This window comes from Natator depressus, chromosome 7, assembly GCF_965152275.1.
Source record: "Natator depressus isolate rNatDep1 chromosome 7, rNatDep2.hap1, whole genome shotgun sequence".
NCBI lineage: Eukaryota > Metazoa > Chordata > Testudines > Cheloniidae > Natator > Natator depressus.
The window spans coordinates 52,690,829-52,717,429 of record NC_134240.1 but is presented as its reverse complement, the minus strand read 5'-3'; the positions used below and the strand labels follow the sequence as shown (position 1 = coordinate 52,717,429).

Below are 26,601 nucleotides of genomic sequence, written 5' to 3'. Positions count from 1 at the left end.
TGGACCATGGGTGTGGGAAAAGAGGGAAGTCTGTGATGCTATTCCAGCACTCTGTCTTTGGACAGTGGTGTTACCTTAGCATCATATTTTTATGTTACATTCCATGAATATACACATTAGGAAAAGTGTGTCTGTCTGGGAGAGCAGATTGCTGAGCAGCTGAAAAAAATACATACTGGGGTGGGAAATTTTGTCAGCCGTAAGTGCAGACAATTTGTTACACCTCACGTATGAATTAATATATGTAGCAATGTACAGTCAGTCAATTCATTATTATTTTTTTCAACACAGTAACAGAAATGTTGGTGAATGTTCTGAGCATTTGCTCTGATGATGAATTAATGACTGAGGGAGAAGACCAATTTGACGGTAAGGTCACCTTTATATCTCAAGTACTATATTTTCATGGGAACGTTTCTATAGTAGTGGTTGAGACTTTGACCAATTGTATTATATGTTGGAAAAAATTATATTGTCTTGGTTTTTTGTTTTCTTTAGATAGTATTTTTATATTTGTAATATAATATAGTCTTGTTAAATAATATTATTTGCTGTACTGTTCAACAAAACGTCTTCAAAAATTCCTAGAATTTACTTTACCTGAAGAATAGAGTTGATTTGATACTACACTTGGATAAACAGTAATTGTTATCTAAAAACCCTTCTTGACACTGTCTCTGTTTTTGGGGCATCAGAATTTAATCCTTACTTATTATATTAAAAACAGTAACAAATAAATTTGTACAGTAGATAAAAGCTGTATTTTCACATCTTGAAGGTTTTGATTATCTGTATGAACTACCTGAATTTTCCTGGCATTTATGTTGTTGCCAGAAACGTGAAAATTAAAAATACAGCCCTAGGTCCTGATCCTGCAAACACTTCAACATGCAGTGTTACTCATATGAGTAATCCTGTTGCATTTGGGGTGGGGTGGGGGTGGAATACTCACATGCTTAAGTGATTATTTCATTCTCTAAAATGGCAGGCTTTCATTTAGTTTCTCCAGCAGAGACTCACTCAGCATTTATTATGCTCCCTCTTCAGTCCAGTAGTTGAACTATTTCCTAATTTTGATTGTTTTTGTATTTTTTATCTCCTCTCCTTTAACAGTTTCTTTGCTTGATGTATTCTATCTTCTCTTCATAAATAGATTCTCCGAATACTTGACAAATTTTCCTTGTTTATCAGAATTGTAAAATGTATCCAACATTTTCCACTTTTTATTCAACTAATTTAAGTGTGGCAATTTTTAATTTCCTTCACTTTTCTTTTGCAAATTCATTCTTTATTAGCACTGCCAGGTAAAATACCTTTGGGTTTTTTTAATTTGTCTCACTCACTTTTTTCTCCATCGTTCACTTCTTTTTTTTTTCTGCACTCTGTATCTGAAGTACAACTCTCATATGGCAATAAAAAAGGTACAGATCAGACAGAATAGTAATGTTTTGAAATATGACTTCATAGATCCATAGTATGAATATTAGTAGTACAGAACACATTTATATACTGATATACAGATGTAGAGTTTTTGTTTTATTATCAGTGTGTTAAAAATATTTATAAAGATTTGTATTCGTGTAATCAGAAGTCCTGTTCCAAGACATTTGTCTTTCTGTGCATGAAAATTTCTCCTTTCTTCCATTCCTCTTTTTTACTGAATTTCATTCTTTATGAAACTCTAATATTTTATCTTTGGACCTGCATGTGTAGGGAGCATTCAGTTTGCATTGTTCTTTATAATGATTTTTAGTGTGAACATTTTACTTCAAAATTGTGCATGAAATATGTTTAGAAAATGTTCCAAAAATCTTGTTTGTATGGTACGTTTAGCGTCTTCTGACTAGTTTTACATGGAAAAAAGTAATATGTATGCTGTGCAGTTTTACAGAGGTGTTGATATAATGGTTGAAAATGGATCTATTAACTTAAATCTATAGTAGCTAACAAACATTTTCCCAAATCCCAATCTGTAGACGCTTTTGTTCAGAAATATTTTTGATTAGATTATATGATCATTTGTTCAACAAAATATTTGAGGTCTGTACCTGTCATTAGCAGGAAATATTTTTAATAGTAACGAACACATCAGTTTCATGTGGTATTTATAATAGTTATGTGGATCTCTTGGAGAATAATAATATTGCTAAATGTGTTTCAGATTAATAATTGTATTGCACTTGGGTTGTGGAAGGTGTGGAATATATAATATAGCATTCCAAGTTCACCTTCCACCTTTTGGCCTGCCTTGCTTGAGTGCAACATATGGCTACGTCTCCATGTACCACAGTGTGGATGATTTCTTCCCCAGATGATTGAATATTCAGAGGAGACTTTGGAAGTGACCATGGCTTTAATGGTGTTGATCTCTCCATTTGAGGGTCAACAAGGGAAAGAAAAAACTAGCTGTGGGGCCTTCCTTCTGCCCACAGTAAACTAAACCAAAATAAATGGTAGGGATGAGGAGGGAGCTCCTGCGCTGTAGCGGAGCAAAAGGAGGCAGTGATGGCCCTCCTTTTCCCACTCCAAAGCCTCCTTGGTAATTTTTGTTTGCATTTATATCTTTCCCAACCAATCTGTCACTCTCTTCTGTGGAACGTGCAGCATTTATTCCAGTCCTTTGGTAATGGTAATTCCTGCAAATGGTGCAAATTTACAAGCAAAAATAGATAGTCCCTAGAATTGGGAGGTAAAGGAATCCTCACATATTCCAGCTGACTCTGCAGACCTCTGCCACTGAACTCTTTGGTTTTGTTTTGTGTGTGTGTGTGTGTGTGTGTAAGTAAGTGTGTGTGTATGTGTCTGTCTGTCTGTCTCTTTGTGTGTGTGTGTGTGTAAGTGTGTGTGTATGTGTCTGTCTGTCTCTTGTGTGTGTGTGTGTGTGTGTGTGTGTGTGTGTGTTGTTTCGGAAGCCTATGCAGAAAGGCTGTCTACCCTTGACTAGTTCAGTCTGCCAAAGAATCAGTACCAGAATGGTGACCTTTTGTGTCTTGTACATGTCAGCTGCCGCTATGTTGTGCTGGTAGGGCTTGTAATTGATTCAGGTGTCAGTGAAGAATTTAGTAATCGAAAAGCCATGAGAATGAAACGTGATAGTTGTGAAAGCTACAGTATCAGTAGTTTTGATAACTAGATTTTGTGGATGAGGCATTGGTTTTACTGGCCTCTTAAGGTGAGCAAGGCCAGGTTTATAATCAGCAAAAAGAAAAGGAGTACTTGTGGCACCTTAGAGACTAACCAGTTTATTTGAGCATAAACTTTCGTGAGCACGAATGCATCTGATGAAGTGAGCTGTAGCTCACGAAAGCTCATGCTCAAATAAATTGGTTAGGCTCTAAGGTGCCACAAGTACTCCGTTTCTTTTTGCGGATACAGACTAACATGGCTGCTACTCCAAAACCTTTTATAATTAGCGCACACTTAAATGTTTTGGGTGTTGGACTTCTCTTAGGAGAGTTGTTGAATTTACAAAGTTGTACTGAATTAATAGAATAGTATGTTGTATAGAATTGTGGCCCTCTCTTCATGAGCTTGAGACCTACTTTTATTCCATTGAAAGTAGGTACAGCTGCAGCACGAAAAGAAATAATCAGAAACAAAATACGTGCAATTGGCAAGATGGCAAGAGTCTTCTCTGTTCTGAGGTAATTACACATTCTGTCTCTCCCCAGTAACCCTGTTATATTGGAAGAGAAAAATCTAATCCAGGCCATGGTATGTGAAGTGTTCTTTATGCAGACCCATAAGCAGTAGCTTAGTTAAAATTCTGGCTTCACAGGTTGTTTTAAAAGATTGTTAGTTTTGGGGTATTTGGAGAGAGAATGTTTTTATTTTGAAAGTTATCTTTGAGACCTAGAAAAAGTAGAGCATGTCTCTCTTTTTAATCAAACAGCTAATTACTGTGTCCTAATTACAGATGTCTGCCTGTCCGTACCTTATGAACAGATATCAAAATGACAGTTGTATAACAAAGGGAATTGGGGATGGTTAGGAAAATGTCACGAAGCTCAGGACTATTCTGTTACAGATTTTAACACAGTACACTTCTGTAGCTGCCTATGATTCGGGCATAATCAAATTTACTCCAAAGTGTGCTTTTGCCCAAAAAACAACATAGCTCAAATAGGTATTATTGTTCAAACTTGATTTCCTCCCCCCGAAGACTTACAGAATCTTTGGGCCAGACTGTGAGCCACTTGATCACACTGATGAGCTGTTACTCTTAAGGATAGTTTAATTAAAGCAAATAAGACCATGCATGTAAAAAAGGGGCAAGCAGTCTGTCCGATAATTATTTTGCATATGTATTCAGTTCTAGACAGAGGAAAAGACAGACCCGCAAACTAGTATCTAGCAGATCATTTCTTCTCCAGGTTGGAAAGTTTGCCCATTGTTAATCCTTTGAAGTTTGAGCTGTGTTAAATCGTGACATGGAAGAAACAGCAAAATATATTTTTTCCTTATTTTATTTAAATTCTTATTTAAGTGGCTTTATAGTAAAGAAACTGTCATTGCTTTTCTTCCACTATAGGGAGGAGAGTGAAAGTGTGCTGACACTCAAGGGTTTGACTCCCACTGGAATGTTACCTAGTGGAGTGTTGGCCGGAGGACGTCAGACGCTACAAAGTGGTAATGATGTTATGCAACTTGCTGTGCCTCAGATGGACTGGGCCACATCTCACTCTTTTGCTAACACTACACATAATGCATGCAGGGAATTTCTAATGCTTTTCAGTTCTTGTCTTAGCGGCTGAGATAAACATAGTGTTATATGTTAATCAGGCAATGTGAAATGGATGCCTAACCAGGGTATAAAACTAAAAGCAAATATTTAGTAGTGTTAGACCAGTATTGTCAGTCTGAGCTTCCTTAATTTAAAAACTTTCAGGTGGCACAAGTGTCTCAGTTGTGGGATGACTGTATAGAGCTGATAATGGAATCTAGAGTCATTTGGGCATTACATTACAGAAAGTGCAATGTAATTCTTCATTTTTTACTTGTCAACTTTTCATTTAAATAGTTTTTATTACAGAGATGTTACTAGTTTTAATTTTTAAATGTCAAATACTACTTTGATGCTAGTATTAACAAACAGCTGCAGGCTGCTGAGCTTTGTTTTTCACTTCATTGACAGATTGACGTGTGCTGTGTTTTGTACCCTGGGAATTAATGCCAAAGTTTGTTCTCTGTGTTGTTTGTCAAATGTTCTATGTATAATTGACTTCCCTGAATTGTCCTTGTAACATGCTGTTTCCTTCCTCTGCAGATGTAGCTGCTTTCTTAAATCTGTCTGTCTCTCTCTAGGTATAGCTGTATGTCTGTATAAGTGTTAAAATTAAACCACTCTCCCAGCTACTTGTCTGTCTCTTGATGTAGAAGCAACGGTGTAGCACCTTGTTTTTGAGGCTTGCTGCATTTCCTGCTGCACATTGTCTGTGCATTTTGGAGATTAATGTAATTGAAAATATTCAGTAATTGTTATAAAATCAGTTGAGAATAAAGGGATTGAATTTAAATCTTGTAAGTAAGTCAAAATCAAAGGGTGTTAAGTGTGCATATATTTTTGCATGAAAATAAAAAGAACGCTACACGAAATATACCTGTAATCTGGCTCATTGAATATTTTTTTTTTGTTTTTTTTTTTGTTTAAACATGGAATCAACTTTTCAGAAGACCATAACAGATTAACTAGGCATAGGAGAAATGTTATGAAACTCTTACAAAATATATCAAAAGGATGAAGTCCAAATTTATGTTCATTGTGGTGGATAATTAAAATATCAGGTTGGAAACTGGACTTCACACGTGCAGCACTCTTAAGCATAAATTACTTGAATGCATTCCAACTTTCTGTCTTGGGCACTTGTATAGTACGAAACACTATCTGGGCACTGATTTCTAGCAGTATTGAACAATTTTAATATATGAACAGAATCACATTTTTACACAATCTATTTTCCAAGAGTAGCTGCTTTTGTCATTTTGAAATTTAGATACTCATAAAGAAAAATTCAGAAATTTCAAATCAGGTTTTTTAAAAACCTTTTATTGAACTTTCAATTAATTTATCAGAGTTCTTCTTTAATAGTTTTGAAATATAAATGTCACATTTTTAAACTTTTTGATGGGTTCATGATGTCTACAGGTTAACTTTCTATGTTCTATTTATGTATGTTATTGTTTTGTGAATGTTGTCTATAACTAATGGTGTTTGTTCCTCAATCCATCCAGAGCATTTCAAAAGAATACATTATAGTTTTTGTATTTTTGTTGATTAGTGAGATACTTTGTTGTTGGTTTTTTTTTTAAAATTGTCTGTGCTCTAATTTCCTCTCCCTCATTTCCCAGTTTTTCTTCATATTGCATTATAAACACCAGAGAGAAGATCAAACTAACTAGAAAAAAAATGTTTTCTTAACATAACACATACAACATATTACCACTAGAGGAGAAAGCTGGATATTTGAAAAGTATGCAAAAGAGGGGTTTTTTTTGTGGGGGAAGGAGTGTTTTTTTCACTGACGTGAGAATGCTTTATTGTGGTATTCCTTGATACACTGAATCAATCCATTAGCTATTTCATTCTTCTTTCACTGTTTCAAAATAATCCAATTGTTAACTTTTTTAATATAATATTTTAGTTTTTACTGATCAATATGCACCAATTTATTTAGATTTTTCTCTTGTACTATGTATGCACCTTTTTAAACAAAACCTATTAAAGGTTTTAAATATAAATACAACAGTTTCCAAGCTACAAAAGGAAAAGTTCTGAAGTAAAACAACTATAATAGAACCAAATATTTATTAGCCAATGGTATAGTGAGGTTTCACATTGAAAAGATTTTTTTTACAAAATACCATATATTTATCAGTATAGTATGAAATGTCATAAATAATTACAGCTAAACTACATTTGAGAAAATAAATGAACAAAGCATATTTTGTGATGTATAATCCTTGCTTTTCTATTGTTTTTGTTCACTTGCTAGTTCACAAAATTCCGTAATGATCAATTAATGTTAATTAGCGAAGTTCTCTTGTGTTGATGATTGGAAAAATCATCTGTTTGCATAGTCAAGGCTCAATCTGCTTCCACTGTGTAGTTTTTATTTTAGTGGGGTGTATGTGTTTCAAGTGATTTGGGCTGCAACTTCTTTTATCAGAATAGGTAGTGTATCCAGATATATTTGTAAAATTAATATTTACTTTAAGTACAAACACAGATATAAATAAACCAAATTAAGCAGTTTTGAATTGGAGCTTCAGAAATGTAATTTGGACCCAACTTCAGATTTTTGGCAAGAAATACCTTCAGTCAGAACTCTTTCATTTTGAGATCAAACAAAAAGTGGGCACAACAGTCCTTAAAGGGACAATAAACTCTGTAGTAAGTTATTAGAAGAGACTGTGATGGTAAAAAACCCAGATGATATTAGTACCCTGTCAATGTACCTGAAATAATTTGTTCAGGTTTGTCCCCTGGGGAAAGAGCCGATTGTCTGGGATAGAATGCAGAATAGGGCACCTAAAATGATACCCAGTCTGAAGTATCTAAATTGTGAGGAAGGATTAAACAAACTGATTCTCTTTGCAAAACAGAAGAGACCGAGGTGTAACAACATAAATTCTAAGCATCATGTAAGGGGTATAGTCAATAAACATATATTTATTGCTGAGAAGAGCAGGGGAAACAACCTGAAAATTAGAGTAAATTGGGAATACCAGCATAACTATATCACTCAAAAGGAAGTGAGCATATTAACCACTTGAGAAACACCTGGATTCATTTCTGGAGGAGGGGATTGAGTGGAATTCAAGGTTGTTAGTACTGAGATAAATTTATAAAGGGGAAGGTCTTTTGGGTAACATTGCCTTTGTCTGTTCGTAACATTTTTTATGTGAAGTGGAGTTAAACATTTAATAGTATATTGCTTACATGAGCAAATTCAGGCAACTTTATTTCACTCGTGCTTCATTATTTTAATGATGCTGTAAGATATAACTTTTCTAGTGCCATTTATTCAGTGGAATGAAGTTGTTACCATTTATTTGAATTAGGGCTGTCAATTAACTGCTGTTAACACCTGCGATTAATGCATGTTAATATTTTTAACACGCATTAATCGCAGACCCTGTGGGTGAGAGGGCAGCATGAGATGCTCTGAGAAACCTGTTTGGTCAAGCGCAGTAACATAAGCCGTCACCAGAGGGCGGGAAGAGAAGAGGCTTCAGAAAGTAAGGTAGTTCTCAACCCTACGTTTTTAAAGTAAAAACAGGACAGGCAGGGACTCGCCGGAGCACCCCCTCTCCTTTTCTGGGCTTGGTGGAACCACCCTCCCCATGCCTCCTGACCCCCCAACCACCCTGTGCTACCCGCAGCTGGGGCTGCCTCCTGATTTTTGCACTGCCCACTTTGGGGTCTCCCCCTCCCAGCCCTGTGCCATCCACAGCTGGTGCTGACCCCTTCCCCTGTGCTGCCCAAGGCTGGGACTGACCCCCATCCTGAGCTCAGGGGACCCCACCACCCCCAAACCCCATGCCGCCCATGGCTGGGGCTGGGGCTGACCCCTCCCCCCGGTGCTACCCAGGGCTGGGGCTGACCCCTCTGCCCAAGACCTGTGCCGTCTGCCCCCTCCTCCTCCGTGCTGCTTGCCCACCCAAAGCTCCATGCCTCCCCCAGCTGAGGCTGATTTCCCCCCTCCCCTCCCCTGGCTGAGGCTGACCCCCTAACCCCCCTGAGCTCTGCGCCTTCCCCAGCTGAGGCTGATTTCCCGCCCCCACTCCCCCCAGCTCTGCACCATCCAGGGGTCAGCTCTGAAGCCAGCACTGGCTGCCAGCAGCAAGTTTCTCCAATTTCCTGCTGGCGGGCTCTGCCACCTTCAGCTGATCCCCAGACAGCAGCTGTCTCTCTCTACTGTGCCTTGCAGATGGGACAAATACCCAGTTTTGGCGGAAGAAGTAGGGACGGCCAGGACAGAGCTGAAAAAGGGGACTGTCCTGGCCAAAATGGGACGTATCATCACCCTAGCCAGCCCGGGGTTGTTCCTGGCCCGCCCCTCACTCTCAGGACTGACCCCCCCTGCGTCGTGCCCCATTGCCCCTAGCTGGCTGCTCACTCCAAGGGTACCCCATAGAGAACATGGCCTGGCGAGCTCAGCTTCCCTGCACCAGTTTCTCCTCCCTTGCAGTATGAGCAGTCCCTGAGGTAAAATCCACCCTTCCTTGCAAGCAAGGGCTTGCTCAGCTGAAGGGAGCCCACCCAGCTCAGTAAAAGGAAGTGAGCCTGTTGAGACCAGTACCAGAAACCACCCTTCCAGAAGCAGCAGTAAGACCGCTTTGTCATCATCCTCCTGCGCAGGTTATTGCTTACTTCCTCCCTCCCCTGTCCTCCCCCAACACTGGGTGCTTGTTTGTCTGAGTGATTGGCTGAACAAGAAGTAGGATTGAGTGGACTTGTAGGCTCTAAAGTTTTACATTGTTTTATTGTTAAGTGCAGTTTATTTTTTTTACATAATTCTACATTTGTAAGTTCAACTTTCGTGATAGAGATTGCAGTACAGTACTTCAATGAGGTGAATTGAAGTTTCTTTACAGTGCAAATGTTTGTAATAAAAAATAAATATAAAGTGAGCACTGTACACTTTGTATTCTGCATTGTAAATGAAATCAATATATTTGAAAATGTAGAAAACATCCAAAAATATTTAAATCAATAGTATTCTATTATTGTTTAACAGCGTGATTAATCATGATTAATTTTTTAATCGCTTGATGGCCCTAATTTGAACGGGAGTTAGCATTCTGATTAATCGAGGTCCTGATTCAGCAAGAAACGTAAGCACATGCTTCACTTTAAGCTTGTGAGTAGTCCCAGTGAAATCAGTTGGACTGATCAAGTACTTCGCTGATCTTAGCCCTTGGATACCAATCTGATCATTACTCAGCAGACTGGGAAGATACTTTTTTATTGGCTTAGATGTTGCATCAGCTCTGACTTTTTATCAAGAGGGGAATCTTAGAACTGCAGAAGATATAAAATATCATGCCACCTGTCTTTTAATGTCCTTACTTAGAATTCCCAGTTAAGCTAACTGAGAATTTTGCTTCAGTAAGGATTTCAGAGTTGGACCTATTAATATGCTGTGGTTCTGTTGTTAGGTGTATCAGGGTTTATTAAGGATTTCACTTGTAACTTAGAGAATCTGAGTTAAAATGTTATAAATTGTTTTTTATTGTGTTATATTTTAAAAGCAGTTGTATTTTCCAATTGGTTTGTTCCTTTATGCTTAGTGTAACAAAGTGCCTTTCTTATTTCAAATCAATTATATATATCCTGAGATCTCTCTGAAATAACAGGGAAAGTAGAATTAATTAAGTAATAGGTTTTGAAATTTGTATGTATGACAAAACTATATAATTTACAGAGGCGAAGCAGTATCCGTGATCTTTTAAGAAAAAGATTTGAAAAAAAAAAAAAAGGCCTCATGGGTAACAAGAAATGATGGAGAGAGGTTTAGTGCTGTATTTGTGGCAAACTGGAAGAATAAAAAGATAAGAAGGAATTATATGTTTGATTAGCTTTTAAGATATTCCTAAAAGTAATTTAATTTTTGCTGTTTGGGAACGTTTTTTTTCCCCCCCCCATAAACATGGAAAATAACCATTCACACAAGTGGCTATTTGACTTAATTCTGAGATCTTCTCTTTGCATTTGAGGACAAGAAGCTTTTGGTAACTCTAAATATAAAGGTTGTAAAAGTACTGTATTATGCATACAAGGTATTAATACAGATGACTATTTTATAAGACACATTTTCCAAAGCAACACTGTAAAAATTGTAATTATTTGTAAAACACAGTGATTTTAAATCATAATGTAGGTAATGTATATATATTTGTTTTCTATTTATTTTCTTACTCAAATTATACTTCTCTAATTTAAAGAATTCTGAAAATCTGTTCTGATCGAATCACAAATTAATCATTTCTATCTTGCTTCCCCAAGATTTACTTTTATACCTATTCAATTCCAATTCCTTTTTTCTTAAGAATCAGTTTAGCAAACACGTTGTTAGCACTGTGTAAACTGTCTGTTGAATGGAGAAACTTCTTAAACTTCTGGGTGCCACATTTCAGGAAAGATGTGGACAAATTGAAGAAAGTCCAGAGAAGAGCAACAAAAATGATTAAAGGTCTAGAAAACATGACCTATGAGGGAAGATTGAAAAAATTGGGTTTGTTTAGTCTGGAGAAGAGAAGACTGAGGTGGGACATAACAGTTTTCAAGTACATAAAAGGTTGTTACAAGGCAGAGGGAGAAAAATTGTTCTTCTTAACCTCTGAGGAAAGGACAAGAAGCAATGGGCTTAAATTGCAGCAAGGGCGGTTTAGGTTGGACATTAGGAAAAACTTCCTAACTGTCAGAGTGGTTAAGCACTGAAATAAGTTGCCTAGGGAGGTTGTGGAATCTCCATCATTGGGGATTTTTTATAGCAGTTTGGACAAACACCTGTCAGGGATGGTCTAGATCAGGGGTGGCAAACTTTTTGGCCCAAGGGCGACATCTGGGAATAGAAATTGTATGGCGGGCCATGAATGCTCACAAAATTGGGGTTGGGGTGCAGGAGGGGGTGAGGGCTCTGGTTGTGGGTGCGGGCTCTGGGGTGGGGCCAGAAATGAGGAGTTCAGGGTGTGAGAGGGGTCTCTGGGCTGAGGCGGGGGAGTGGAGTGCAGGGGGGGGGGCGTGAGGGCTCTGGCTGGGGGTGCGGGCTCTGGGGTGGGGCTGGGGATAAGGAGTTTGGGGTGTAGGAGGATGGTGCTCCAAGTGGCGCTTACCTCAAGCAGCTCCCGGAAGCAACGGCATGTCCCCACTCTGGCTCCTACACGGAGGCACAGCTGGGCAGCGCGCAGGCACTGCCCCTGCGGGGCTGGCGCTTGGGGCAGGGGCATCGTGCATAGTGGAGCCCCCTGGCCGCCCCTATGCATAGGAGCCGCAGGAGGGCCATGCCACTGCTTCCGGGAGCCATGTGGAGTGGCCCCTGACCCCAAGCCTTCTGGGGGCTTGAGGGCCAGATTAAAACGGCTGGCAGGCTGGATGTGGCCCGCCAGTCATAGTTTGCCCACCCCTGGTCTAGATAATACTTAGTCCTGTCTTGAGTCCAGGGGACTGGACTAGATGACCTCTCGAGGTCCCTTCCAATTCTATAATTCTAAATGACCGTTTTGGAGGTAGGATTGATGGAAGGGAGATGCACAGAATTACTTATGATCATTAGTGAAATGTACTCAATTTTTCACTGTAAAGATTTACTAATAAGTGGTTTATGCAGCAAGGCTGTACTAGAAAAAGATGGCTAAGGTCTTGGTAGTCTTATTAGACCTAATAATTTTGCATTAAGGCAGACAACTTTGTAGATTGTATAGTCATATTTTGTACAAAATATGAACTTGGAAAATCCTTAAATATAAAAAGTTACAGCTGTTTACACAGCTACTTAACTTTAGAAACACTAACTCCTAACTGGTCAATTAGGGCTATGTCTACACTACAGACCTTACAGCGGCACCGCTGCAGCTATGCCCCTGTATGGTCTCCCATGTAGCTGCTCTATGCTGATGGGAGAGAGCTCTCCTATTGGCATAATTAAACCACCCCCCATTGAGCGGCGGGCTATGTCAGTGGGAGGGCATCTCCCGCCAACATAGCACTGTCCATACCAGCACTTCTGTTGGTGAAACTCAGTCGGTCAGGGAGGTGTTTTTTTCATACCCTTTTCCGACAAAAGTGCTAGGGTAGACATGGCATGGATCTTTGAAATGTTTACATTGTAAATTCATCCATCCACCAGAGTATATGAGTGTGTTTGTCCAGAGCTGCTCCAGCTATAAAGATCTTGGTTTACTTCCCTAAATGCGAGTTGCTGTTTGGCAGTTTGTAAACGTGACTTGTTAGATTTTTGTTTGTATGCTCTAATACCTGAATTTCATTTAATGAATTCAGTTTGAATCACAGCATCACTTTTTTGTTTAGAATTCAGTGCTAAAATCCAAGTACTGAGTTCAGCTTCTGAGTGCAAAAGATGTGTGCAAGGACCATTGTGTCAAACATTAAATAAAAAGATAAAATCCATGTGTACTAAATTAGTATTTTGTCTTACTAATAAAACACTGATAGTCTTAACTTCGCTCCTTTATAACATCTTTCTTGGTAACATAGAGTCCAGTAAAGTACTATGGACCTTCAAAGAATTTGTAGAACCTAGTTGAAACCAAAATATGCCCCTAACCTTAACAATATTTAGGGTTGTATGTTAGTTTTACGTAAAGAAATAATCGACCAGTTACATACAATAGGTAGATTAAGTTGCATTATATGAGTGTTGCATTTGATAAACTGTCACTTGAGATGTAGGAGTCACTTCACTTCAGTTTAAAAAATAGTCTTAATTTTCACTGAAAAATATTTGCAATCAGATTTGGGCTAGGGTGATATATTAAATTGATCATTGCCTTTTCTGCTATGCGATATTACACTCTTCATCTTTCTCATTCATTTTGCATGCATCTGCTCACTTCTGTACAGCCACAGTAGAGGCAATTGAGGCTGAAAAAGGTATGATCAGGGTCTTTGCCAGTGGCAGAGATCTGTGGCGTCTGGGTGGGAATTCAAAACTATTCTGTGTGCATGTGTCTTACATTCAACTTGCACAACCAGAGATGAATCAACTGCATTGATTCATCCATTTTATATGTAACATTCATTTCTTGCCTTAGGATAATAACTTCCTTTAATAATGTTTCAGAGAAATCATTTTGTTTTTCCCCCAGTTTCTTTACAAAATGTGCAATAGTTTTTTGCTTTTTATTTGTGTAAAGCATGTTGTGATACATGGTTTGTATCTTGACGACTTTAAAAAGTGGTCGTGTTGAATTTTGTTTTTTCTGAATTCAACTGCAAATATGTTTTGAGTTGGGGGTGGGGGTTATTTATGCATGTTTCTTTTGATAAAGTTTATTTTTAGTGGCTTGAAATCTAATCTTTTCATCACTTTCCATAACACATCTGGTAGTGCAAGACCTATCATTACAGCGTTCCTATTTTTACTATGTGATTTTGAGGGTGGTTTGCTGACCAAATTTGTTTATAGTATGTACACACACCTGACAGTGAAAGACATAACAAAATACAGGGGTTGCCAATGCTACTGTACCAAATATGTTGCTGTTCAGGCATCCTTTATTAATATTAATGTCGTTAAAACTCCATACAATTTTAGGGTCTGTAAATAAGAGCCTTTTATATACGCATTTTGATTTCCTATATCACAATGTTAAATTAAGTGAATGACAAACAGCATAGCAATTAGTTTGTTTCAAATTTGGTCGCAAAACACCATTTAATGACTACTTTTTTTACATTATGGAAGTCAGCTATCCAAAAATATTATCAAGAGCCAAATTCTGTTCCATTGTAATCAGTGGATACTGCACACACACATACAACAGAAAATTTTGTTGCTAAGACTTCAGGCTTTTCATATGGTCAGCCATTTTTACATCTAAATGCAGCTTAGTAAGAAGGCATTTCCTATTTCATTTAAAATGATGTGTAGGAGAGTAATATCTAGTTTCCTGTTTAAAGCCATGCCCAGCTGATGACTCTAAGACTGTGGTTGTGTCCATTTCAACAATCCACATGATTAGAACAGAGTTAGAGCCATATTCTGCAGTTTTGCCTGCATGAAAACTGCAAGATCAGGACTTTGATTTGTATGCAAAATCTGAAGGCTTTTTTTTTTTAAAACACTTGTGCTGCTTTGCCTTCACTGCACTTGCTGAGCTGCTTATTGACATTCCATTGAAGTGAACGGGATGTTAAGATGAGCCTGATACACGCAGCAGCAAAGCAGTTGTTAGCACTGATCACACCAGGAGTGCTCAGCAGCAAAGTAGGTTTAAGCCACCTTGATTCTTACGGAAATATATTTGCCATATACTATTTTGATTGTCAGTTGAAATCATGATTGCCATTGAACATTCTAGGAAAGCACATTATATAAGCTTTTACTAATTCAGTTGTAGAGCCATAAAAGTTTCTTTGGCTAATTTCTTAGATGTCTTTTTAAATCATTTTATTAGAAAAAGTATATACTTTCAACTTATTTTTCTGTTACTGACCTATGAAATTTGCATTTTGTTAAGCAATACGAGGATTTTCTCCGCAACATAAAATCTGCAGTTTTGAAGAGGCAAAAGGTTTGGATAGGATCAATGAGAGAATGCCACCAAGAAAAGATGCTCTTCAGCAAGATGGTATTAATTCTGTAAACACAACAAATGCCAATGGAAACAATGGGACTGGCAACAACAATGCACAGTGACCACACCAACTTCTGGTTTACTCATATGTCTTGCCTGAGAATTCCTAGAGTACTGCTTTTTGACATGACAACAGATGAAATAGCCAGGGGGAATCAGTCAAACTGACTTCTTAATATGATGTGGAAAACATAACTTGATCCCACTGAAGACAAACCATCGTGCTTTTGAGGCAACAGCCCTTCTCTATAAGTGATGACGGAACATCTGTGAGCATGCTTCATATATTTACAGAAATTCCAACATTGCTGGCTGAATCTTGAGGAGAGCTATGGGGAAATGGTTGGGCTGTTATCACTAAAGCACATCTAGACTAGCATTTTATGCTTATCATAGTCAACACTTTAAGTTTACAAAATGGGATTTTCTTTTCAGCAGAGCTAGGTTTTTTTTGTTTTTTTGTTTTTTTTTTCAATCAGACTTTCAAATACAACCCTAAGAGCTACTATTTATTAATGGACATTGGTTTCATGAAGTGTCTTTAAAAACATATATTAGAATAGTCTTAAAAAAAATCTGAGGCTGCAAAAAGTGTATGTTAAATAAATGAAAAAAATGCCAAAAATCGCAGTTGGTTATTCTGTAAAATGCTGACCTCAGGAGTACTCCTTAGATGTTGCTAATTCTGTATTATATTCACTGTATTTTTTAGTTAAAGCTTATCAGAAGATTTCTATGTAGGAATGTTTATTACTTGAACACAGATTTTTAAAATATTTAATGTAGAAACTTTTATGCCCAACTTTTGAGACTCTCCCCCCACCGTGAATTTAAAATATATTTAAAATTTTAAAAGTTTGAAAAATAATGCAATTGTTAATTTTAAGGTACTTTTAATTGAACTTTGTACATTATGTTAAAGTACATTTTGATTCATATCAAGTCTGTAAAGCGTGGCATTGTATTTTGTGTATGCATGTTTTCATTTTGCAAATATTTAATATATAGATCTCTGATGTACAGGAACAACGTCTATAGGTTATATAGATGTTATGGGTACTTTTACTGTATTGTGAGTGTTAAAGTTGCTTAAATAGCTAATAATCTCTGGCCAGGCTGAGTAGCTGCAAGCTTTTTATTATTTTTCTTAATTCTATAAAGGAAACTGAAAATGTTATGGAAATATTTTTATTTAGGCAATGCAGCGCATAAGCAATTGTTCTGTTCAGTTGTTGAGGCATTAGTGAAAGTGTAAAATTGAGACTGCATGTTTTTTAGCTACAGGACTGCTTGGTTAAACTAAAAATTGAAACCATATGCTGATTTGTTCACAAATAATGAACTGTACTGATTGCCACTGTACTTTGTTATATATTTTGACATTTGCTACCTACCTTTCTCATCCCCTGGAACACAACTTGAAACTTAAGTCACTAGAGTTCATCTCTCTTTTGGTTTGCCATAAAGTACAATCTGTAGAAACCCCTGTCTAAGTTGAAAATTTTATGCATGTTCCGAACTATTCAAGTATTTTATAAACAGTAGCACACAATAAATTTTGTGCATGGGCTGCTGCTTCTAGCATTGTGTTTTTGTTTTGTTATTTTGAACAGTATTTTCTAAATCATTTTTAATTGGCAGAAAAATGGGTATAGTGTAAATGGTCACTTAGTTCAGCTTTAAAGCAATACTTTAAAGCAATATAATTGAAGCTTAAATTGTCATCTTGAATTTCTGCTTCTATTTATTTTGCTAATTTTCGTTTAGTGAGTTCTTGCAAATAAAATACTTCAGAATTTTTCTCTACATTAAATTTGACATCCAATGATGATTTGTACAAACCTACAAGGAAGGTCAATATGAGGGTTCGCTCAAGTTTTTTTTTTTAAAAGCTGTTCATTATTGATGCCTTTTGTATTTGCTCAGTGGTTGTGATGACCATTTATGATGTCAAGTAAGGTGGCTTATTTGAGAGTCAGTAGCTGATAATGTTGAATCTTGCTAGTCTGTTTTGGTTGAAGGTAAATGAGAAAATCTACTAAAAAGAACTATGGTATATTCTGAACTGAACCTATTCTGGTTTTACTTTATTTATTTTAGATGCAGTTTAATTGGAAATAGTGATGAACAATCTGAACACAGAAGACCAAGTGACAAACAAAGGTAAGTGTTATCAGTAGACATAATTCATGGGCTATGTAGTCTCTGATAGATGACATTGGGACAGAGCAAAATTTGGACCAGTATCATAAGTGTATAAATAGGGCCTACCAAATTCACGGTCCATTTTGGTCAATTTCACCGTCATAGGATTTTTTAAATAATAAATTTCATGATTTCAGCTATTTAAATCTGAAATTTCATGATGTAATTGTATGGATCCTGACCAAAAAAGGAATGGGGAGGGGAGGGGGGTCACAAGGTTATTGTAGGGGGTTTGCATTACTGCTACCCTTCTGCACTGCTGCTGGCAGCAGTGCTGTCTTCAGAGCTGGGTAGCTGGAGAGCAGTGGTTGCTGGCTGGGAGCCCAGCTCTGAAGGCAGAGCCACCGCCACCAGCAGCAGTGCACAAGTAAGAGTGGCATGATATGGTATTGCCAACTTTACTTCTGCGCTACTGCCTGCAGAGCTGTGACTTCAGTCAGCAGCTGCCACTCTCTGGCCATCCAGCTCTGAAGGAAGCAGCGCAGCATGGTATGGTATTGCCACCCTTACTTCTGTGCTGCTCCTGGCAGGGCGCTGCCTTCAGAGCTGGGCGCCTGGCCTATAGCTGCTGTTCTCTGGTCGCCAAGTCCTGAAGGCAGAGCAGAAGTAAGGGTGGCAATACCATGACCCCTCTAAAATAACCTTGCGACCCCCCTACAGCTCCCTTTTGGGTCAAGACCCCCAATTTGAGAAATGCTGGGGTCCTGCCATGAAATCTGTATAGTATAGGGTAAAAGCACAAGACACACAAGACTAGATTTCATGGCGGGAGGGACACCAGATTTCATGGTCTACGATGCGTTTTTCCTGGCCACGAATTTGGTAGGGGCCTAGGTATAAAAATTTAACCTAGACAATGGTCTGCCAGTGCTGCCTTTTTGATGGTGTGAAATGAAAAAATCCACTAGTCCTCAGCCAATTGTCTTTAACTGATTGATTCTCTGTGACCAGTTTTGATAAGGTAATATTCTACACACATGCGCCCGTGTGTGTGACACACACACCTATGAAATACAATCCAATTAAAACCGCATACTCTCTGTGAATACAATCCCAAGTTTTAGGATTATCCCAGCATGTGTGGAGAGCAACACCAAAGCCTAAAGTAATTTGAAAATATTAAAAGCCTGTTAAAAGTTGCCTGAATCTCAACTTGCTCTGTGTCAGGGTAGCAGCCGTGTTAGTCTGTATCCGCAAAAAGAAAAGGAGTACTTGTGGCACCTTAGAGACTAACAAATTTATTTGAGCATAAGCTTTCGTGAGCTACAGCTCACTTCATCGGATGCATTCAGTGGAAAATACAGTGGGGAGATTTATATACACAGAGAACATGAAACAATGGGTGTTACCATACACACTTTAACAAGAGTGATCGGGTAAGGTGAGCTATTACCAGCAGGAGAGCGGGGAACTTTTGTAGTGATAATCAAGGTGGGCCATTTCCAGCAGTTGACAAGAATGTCTGGGGGGGGGAGAATAAACATGGGAAATAGTTTTACTTTGTGTAATGACACATCCACTCCCAGTCTTTATTGAAGCCTAAGTTAATAGTATCCAGTTTGCAAATTAATTCCAATTCAGCAGTCTCTCGTTGGAGTCTGTTTTGAAGTTTTTTTGTTGAAGAATTGCCACTTTTAGGTCTGTAATCGAGTGACCAGAGAGATTGAAGTGTTCTCTGACTGGTTTTTGAATGTTATAATTCTTGACGTCTGATTTGTGTCCATTTATTCTTTTATGTAGAGACTGTCCGGTTTGGCCAATGTATATGGCAGAGGGGCATTGCTGGCACATGATGGCATATATCACATTGGTAGATGTGCAGATGAATTACTAGAACACCTTTAGGCAGAGAAATCTGCCTCTGGGTGGGTAACTGTGGTTTTAAGCAGGCAATCCTTTCACATAAATGAAGATGTCCTCCATCTTATCTCTGAAAAACATTCTTCCAGTAAAAGGCAGATAAAGGAGCAACTGAATATGCCTGAGACTGAATACTCTGACCTATGCATACTTCCCAACAGTGATCCCAGTAGTGTCCCAGTCAAATGCATTAAACATCTCTCAGTGGATGCATTGTCATCTCCATCTCGTATCCATTCTGTAGTGGGGGGGACAGACCAAAACTGGACACAATACTCAAGGTGTGGTCTTAGCAGTGCTGAATAGAGGGGAATAATCAGCCCAATATGCCATTGGCCTTCTTGGCAACAAGGGCACACTGCTTACTCATATCCATCTTCTTGTCCACTGTAATCCCCAGGTCCTTTTCTGAAGAACTGCTGCTTAGCCACTTTGTCCCCAGCCTGTACAGTGCCTGGGATTCTTCCGTCCTAAGTTCAGAACTCTGCACTTGTCCTTGTTGAACCTCATCAGATTTCTTTTGGCCCAATCCTCCAATTTGTCTAGGTCACTCTGGACCCTACCCTCCAGCGTATCTACCTTCCCTCCCAGCTTAGTGTCATCTGCGAACTTGCTGAGGGTGCAATTAATCGCATCATCCAGATCATTAATAAAGATGTTGAACAAAACCGACCCCTGGGGCGCTCCACTTGATGCCGGATGCCAACTAGACATCGAGCCGTTGATCACTACCTGTTGAGCCCGACAATCTAGCCAGCTTTCTATCCACCTTCTAGTCCGTTCATCCAGCCCATACTTCCTTAACTTGCTGGCAAGAATACTGTGGGAGACCGTATCAAAAGCTTTGCTAAAGTCAAGATATATCACATCCACCGCTTTCCCTATATCTACTGAGCCAGTCATCTCATCATAGGAGGCAGTCAGGTTGGTCAGGCATGACTAAATCCATGTTGAATGTTCCTGATCACCTTCCTCTCCTCCAAGTGCTTCAAAATGGATTCCTTGTGGACCTGCTCCATGATTTTGCCAGGGACTGAAGTGAGGCTGACTGGTTTGTAGTTCCCCGGGTTCTCTTCCCCCCCCCCCCTTTTTTTTTTAAAATATGGGCACTATATTTGCCTTTTTCCACTCAGTAATTGCCTCCCCCATTCAGTAAGAGTCCCACACTTTCCCTGACCATCTTCTTGGTGCTAACGTATCTGTAGAAACCCTTCTTGTTACCTTTCACGTAAGTTGCTAGCTGCAACTCCAGTTGTGCCTTGGCCTTCCTGATTACACCCCTGCATGCTCTAGCAATATTTGTATACTCCTCCCTAGTCATCTGTCCAAATTTCCACTTCTTGTAAGCTTCCTTTTTTAATCTAAGCTCACTGAAGATTTCACTGTTAAGCCAAGCTGGTCGCCTGCCATATTTGCTATTCTTTCTTGCACTTTGGGATGGTTTTGTTCCTTCACCCTCAAATAAGGCTTTTTAAAAATGCTTTGTAACTACTCCATATGAAGCCAGTCAGGACTCTGGGGGAGCATGCCTCCTCTCTCTGAGCATACTGTCGCCATGGCAAGAAGCTTACACAGCATCGACCTTCCTGGATCTGACCTCGGAGCATTCAGCATCCCCTTCCACAACATTTTCTTCCAGCAGCGAGTCCGCCCAGGCAAGGCTCCTGGGGAAGCCAGAGGGTCCTGCACCCCAACTCCACAGGCAGACATGAGTCTCAGACTGCCAGTAAAACAGAAGTTTATTATTTGAAAGGAACATAGCATAGAACACACCTTGTTAGCACAGAAATCAGTGACTTTCAGCCAAGTCCATCTTGGGGATTCCTGGGCCAGAAGCCCTGGACTCCCCCTCTTCCAGTCCCTACAAGCAGACTGCCAGTTTCCAGTGACCTGACCTCCGACACCCCCGTTGCTCCTCCTTGTCTTTGTCTCACTTCACCTGGTCGCATCCCCCTCCTGGGTCTCAGGTTATGAAGGGCACTGGTCATAGCATATGTGCAGGCAGCTGGAGCAGCCTCACCTGCCCCACAGGTCTCAGCCAAACTCACACACCCCTATTCTCACCATCGAGGTATTGGTGCAGCCTCCAGGGAAACTGAGGCACACAGTATTCGTGCAAAACAGTAAAACTCACATACAGTAACTCCTCGCTTAATGTTGTAGTTATGGTCCTGAAAAATGTGACTTTAAGCGAATCCAATTTCCCCATAAGAATTAATGTAAATAAGGGGGGGGTTAGGTTCCAGAGAAATTTTTTTCACCGGACAAAAAACGGTTTTTACACACACGCACACACAGTGTATAACTTTTAAACAATTTAATACTGTACACAGCAATGATGATTGTGAAGCTTGGTTGAGGTGGTGGAGTCAGAGGGTGGGATATTTCCCAGGGGATGCCTTACTGCTAAATGATCTAGCATTCGGTTGAGCCCTCAAGGGCAACAACTAATGTTGTAGTTAATGTAGCCTCACACTCTACAAGGCAGCATGAATGGAGGGAGGGGAGACAGCATGGCAGACAGAGACACACACCCTGTGCGTGGGAGAGAGAGAGATGCGCATTGCCCCTTTAAGTATGGTGACCCCATTCTAAGTATGTTGCCTTTAAAAAAAAATCAGTAAGTTGAGACAGCAGCTGCAGCCAGCAAGCTCTCTCTGTCCTGAGCCCTGTCCTGTCCCCACCCTGCTCTATATGGAGAAGGGGTAAGCAGGGGGCAGGAGTAGGGGGGAGGGGGACACCCTGACATTAGCCCCCTTCTTCCCCCCTCCCGTGAACAGCAAGCAGGAGGCTTCTGGGAGCAGCTCCAAGGCAGAGGGCAGGAGTAGCACATGGCAGTCGGGGGAGGGACAGCTGAACTGCCCGTGGCTGCTGCACCGGGAACTTGGAGCTTAGGGGAGCCGGGAGCTGATAGGGGGGTTGCCTGGTTCCAAGCCCCCACCAGCTAGCTGCAACGGGCTGCTCTTCCTGCAAGCAGCCAAACGAGGTTATAAGGGAGCATTGCACAACTTTAAATGAGCATGTTACCTAATTGATCAGCAACGAAACAACATTAACCGAGATGACTTTAAGTGAGGAGATACTGTACAACATAAAAAGGGAAAATCCCCACTTCCTCACAGTGAGATATCATCTTTTATTGGACCAGCTTCTGTTGGTGAGAGAGACAAGCTTTTGAGTTTACAGAGAGCTCTTCTTCAGGTCTAGAAACATACTCAGAGTGTCACAGCTAAATAGAAGATGGAACAGATTGTTTAGCATAAGTAGTTAACATATATTTCATAACTGAAATTCATAACTTCACTAGACACTAAAAATCATGGACTGAATAGAGAGACTGGATTTATGGCTTATTACAACAATCTGTAACCCACTAACAAGCCCCCCCAGCACGAGCCCGAACGTCTACACAGCTATTTATCAGCGTTGTGGCCTGAGAGTCAGCTGATTCAGGCCATCCACACCTTTTTTATGCCTGTGTAGAAATACTCTTTGAGTACATTTCCCAGGCCTGAAGAAGAGCTCTGTGTGGGCTCGAAAGCTTGTCTCTGTCACCGACAGAAGTTGGTCCAGTGAAAGATATTAGCACACTCACCTTGTCTCTCTTGTCATCTCCATACATTTGATCTTCAGGATGAGGTTTTTTGAAGCCCTCCTGCTTATGTTGGGGGTGAAAATCTGAACTCTAGCACCATCCAGTCACATTTCAGCAGGAAATCCTTCTGATTTGTCAATGTCAGTGTTCAGCTTTGTTAGTTTCTAAATGTGTTTATCTGCATTACTGCCCCTGCTTCCAGAAAGCATTCAGATTTGGCCCTGTCTGAGTGCTATCTATTGCCAGACTGCTGTAGGACAGGTGTGCTTGATCTTAGTGTTGGGGCTTCAAGATCTGTGGCTTTTTAAATTTAATTGGCATTGATGTGTATGTCCTCTCCTGAATTATGGGCATCATGCATGTTTTTACTGGATGAGGGTTAACTCTTCTACCTTCTCCTTTTGCATTATTAGAGAAGTTTGCGGTACAGTGAGATAAGACTGAGTTGGAATGTGATTCCTTAGAAAAGATTTCACATACCCTCTATACCTTTAGTGGAATGAGCTGAAGGGACAGTTCCTACCCTCTGGAAACTTATTTTCCCTAATTTGTTAGGTTCCGGCTATGTATTTACTTTGGAGAACTGCTCTAAGACACAAGGACAGAGTTAGGTGTGTTCCTAGAACTAGATGTTTCTCAGTAATAGACAGTAACATTCAGCCTCTCTCTACTTAATTGAACAGGTTTCAGAGTAGCAGCCGTGTTAGTCTGTATTCGCAAAAAGAAAAGGAGTACTTGTGGTACCTTAGAGACTAATCAATTTATTTGAGCATAAGCTTTTGTGAGCTACAGCTCACTTCATCAGATGCATAAAGTGGAAAATACAGTGAGGAGATTTATATACACACAGACCATGAAAAAATGGGTGTTTATCATACACATTGTAAGGAGAGTGATCACTTAAGATGAGCCGTTACCAGCAGGAGAGTGGGGTGGGGGGAGAGAAAACCTTTTGAAGTGATAATCAAGGTGGGCCATTTCCAGGAGTTAACAAGAACGTCTGGGGAACAGTGGGGGGTGGAGGGGGGGAATAAACATGGGGAAATAGTTTTACTTTTTGTAATGACCCATCCACTCCCAGTCTCTATTCAAGCCTAAGTTAATTGTATCCAGTTTGCAAATTAATTCCAATTCAGCAGTCTCTCGTTGGAGTCTGTTTTTGAAGTTTTTTGTTGAAGAATTGTAACTTTTGGGCCTGTAATCGAGTGACCAGAGAGATTGAAGTGTTTTCCGACTGGTTTCTGAATGTTCTAATTCTTGACGTCTGATTTGTGTCCATTTATTCTTTTACGTAGAAATTGTTCAGTTTGACCAATGTATATGGCAGAGGGGCATTGCTGGCACATGATGGCATATATCACATTGGTAGATGTGCAGGTGAACGAGCCTCTGATAGTGTGGCTGATATAGATTAGGCCCTATGATGGTGTGCCCTGAATAGATATGTGGACACAGTTGGCAACGGGCTTTGTTACAAGGATATGTTCCTGAGTTAGTGGTTCTGTTGTGTGGTGTGTGGTTGCTGGTGAGTATTTGCTTCAGGTTGGGGGCTGTCTGTAGGCAAGGACTGGCCTGTCTCCCAAGATCTGTGAGAGTGATGGGTCGTCCTTCAAGACAGGTTGTAGATCCTTGATGATGCGTTGGAGAGGTTTTAGTTGGGGGCTGAAGGTGATGGCTAATGGCGTTCTGTTGTTATCTTTGTTGGGCCTGTCCTGTAGTAGGTGACTTCTGGGTACTCTTCTGGCTCTGTCAATCTGTTTCTTCACTTCAGCAGGTGGGTACTGTAGTTGTAAGAACGCTTGATAGAACTCTTGTAGGTGTTTGTCTCTGTCTGAGAGATTGGAGCAAATGCAGTTGTATCGTAGAGCTTGGCAGTAGACAATGGATCATGTGATGTGGTCTGGATGAAAGCTGGAGGCATGTAGGTAGGCATATAGCGGTCAGTAGGTTTCCGGTATAGGGGGTGTTTATGTGACCATCGCTTATTAGCACTGTAGTGTCCAGAAAGTGGATCTCTTGTGTGGACTGGTCCAGGCTGAGGTTGATGGTGGGATGGAAATTGTTGAAATCGTGGTGGAATTCCTCAAGGGCTTCTTTTCCATGGGTCCAGATGATGAAGATTGCATCAATGTAGTGCAAGTAGAGTAGGGGCATTAGGGGATGAGAACTGAGGAAGCGTTGTTCTGAGTCAGCCATAAAAATGTTGGCATACTGTGGGGCCATGCGGGTACCCATAGCAGTCCTGCTGACTTGAAGGTATACATTGTCCCCAAATAGTTGTGGGTGAGGACAAAGTCACAAAGTTCAGCCACCAGGTTTGCCGAGACATTATTGGGGATACTGTTCCCGATGGCTTGTAGCCTATCTTTGTGTGGAATGTTGGTGTAGAGGGCCTCTACATCCATAGTGGCTAGGATGGTGTTTTCTGGAAGATCACCGATGGACTGTAGTTTCCTCAGGAAGTCAGTGGTGTCTCAAAGATAGCTGGGAGTGCTGGTAGCATAGGGCCTGAGGAGAGAGTCTACATAGCCAGACAATGCTGCTGTCAGGGTGCCAATGCCTGAGATGATGGGGCATCCAGGATTTCCAGGTTTATGGATCTTGGGTAGCAGATAGAATACCCCAGGTGGGGGTTCCAGGGGTGTGTCTGTGCGGATTTGTTCTTGTGCTTTTTCAGGAAGTTTCTTGAGGAAATGGTGTAGTTTCTTTTGGTAACCCTCAGTGGGATCGGAGGGTAATGGCTTGTAAAAAGTGGTGTTGGAGCCACACACAATTCCAGTTAAGGGAATAATTGCAAATGACATTTTGATGAAAATCTTATCTTCCCGTTGCAGAGTTTAATTGATCATAGGACTCTGAATCCACAACATGGAAATCCTGAAAGTGGATTGCCAGCTCCTCTCTGATTGTGCATCCAAAATGCTGATGTAGAAAAATGTAGATGTCATGTGTATGATCGATACGGGGTTATGCCTTGACTGCTAGAATCTATCTGATGGCCTAACCCACAAAACAGGAGAGTGCGGCATAGTAGTCAGAATTGTTTTGGCTACTCTTGCTCGCAGGCCAACATGACCTAACAGTCAGAGCAGATTGGGCTACTAAGCAGGGCGGAGCACCAAATGGTCTGAGGTTCAGACTCTCCAGCAGGGTGGAGAACCAAACAGTCTGGGGAGCTCAGGCCTCTTGGCCTAAGGTAGGGAGGCTGGCCTCCCCACAGGGGTGGGGTGGCACCCGGGAGTAGGGGGACCCAGGCCAGCCCTACTCCACCGGGTCCCAGCCCAGGGCCCTAACGGTGGGTGGTTCCGCCAAGGGGTCAGCGAAGATCCAGCCAAAACACACTGATGGGTTTCCTGGTCCTATGACCAGACCAGTGTCTGTTTCCCCTGAGTCACTTCCTACCCTGTCTTCCAGTGCGGCAGTCCGCGGGTCCTCTGGGTCCCTGGGGTTGTTGGCTGGCGAGATCTCGGACAGCTCAGTTTCCTCCCACATCTCCACAGGCAGTCCGGAGTCTGCCTGGGGTTCGGCATTCCTGGCCTCTGGGGAGTGGGGCTCCCATAGCTCTCTGGAGGAAGCTTGCAATACACATCCTTTGTCCTCTGCAGTCCAGCCCAAGTGAG

The 26,601-nt window shown here is 40.5% G+C and overlaps 1 protein-coding gene and 1 long non-coding RNA gene across 8 annotated transcripts in view; both read left to right on the top strand.

The window, feature by feature from the left end:
• The window catches only part of PPP3CB (protein phosphatase 3 catalytic subunit beta), a 68,136-nt gene extending 51,250 nt beyond the window's left edge, over positions 1-16,886 (top strand). For 4 of the 7 annotated variants that reach the window (XM_074958439.1, XM_074958433.1, XM_074958438.1 and 1 more), the window contains exons 10-14: positions 292-369; positions 3,560-3,644; positions 4,532-4,629; positions 13,586-13,615; positions 15,205-16,886. In XM_074958439.1, coding sequence (XP_074814540.1) covers positions 292-369; positions 3,560-3,644; positions 4,532-4,629; positions 13,586-13,615; positions 15,205-15,383 — 470 coding nt within the window. In that variant the 3' untranslated portion in view covers positions 15,384-16,886. The remainder of the gene's footprint in view (positions 1-291; positions 370-3,559; positions 3,645-4,531; positions 4,630-13,585; positions 13,616-15,204) is intronic. The other 3 variants (XM_074958435.1, XM_074958436.1, XM_074958437.1) reach the window with 3 other exon arrangements.
• A 549-nt stretch (positions 16,887-17,435) lies between these two features.
• LOC141990803 (uncharacterized) overlaps positions 17,436-26,601 on the top strand; it is a 67,835-nt gene continuing 58,669 nt past the window's right edge. The window contains exon 1 of the long non-coding RNA XR_012640267.1: positions 17,436-17,484. This is a non-coding gene — a long non-coding RNA (uncharacterized LOC141990803). The remainder of the gene's footprint in view (positions 17,485-26,601) is intronic.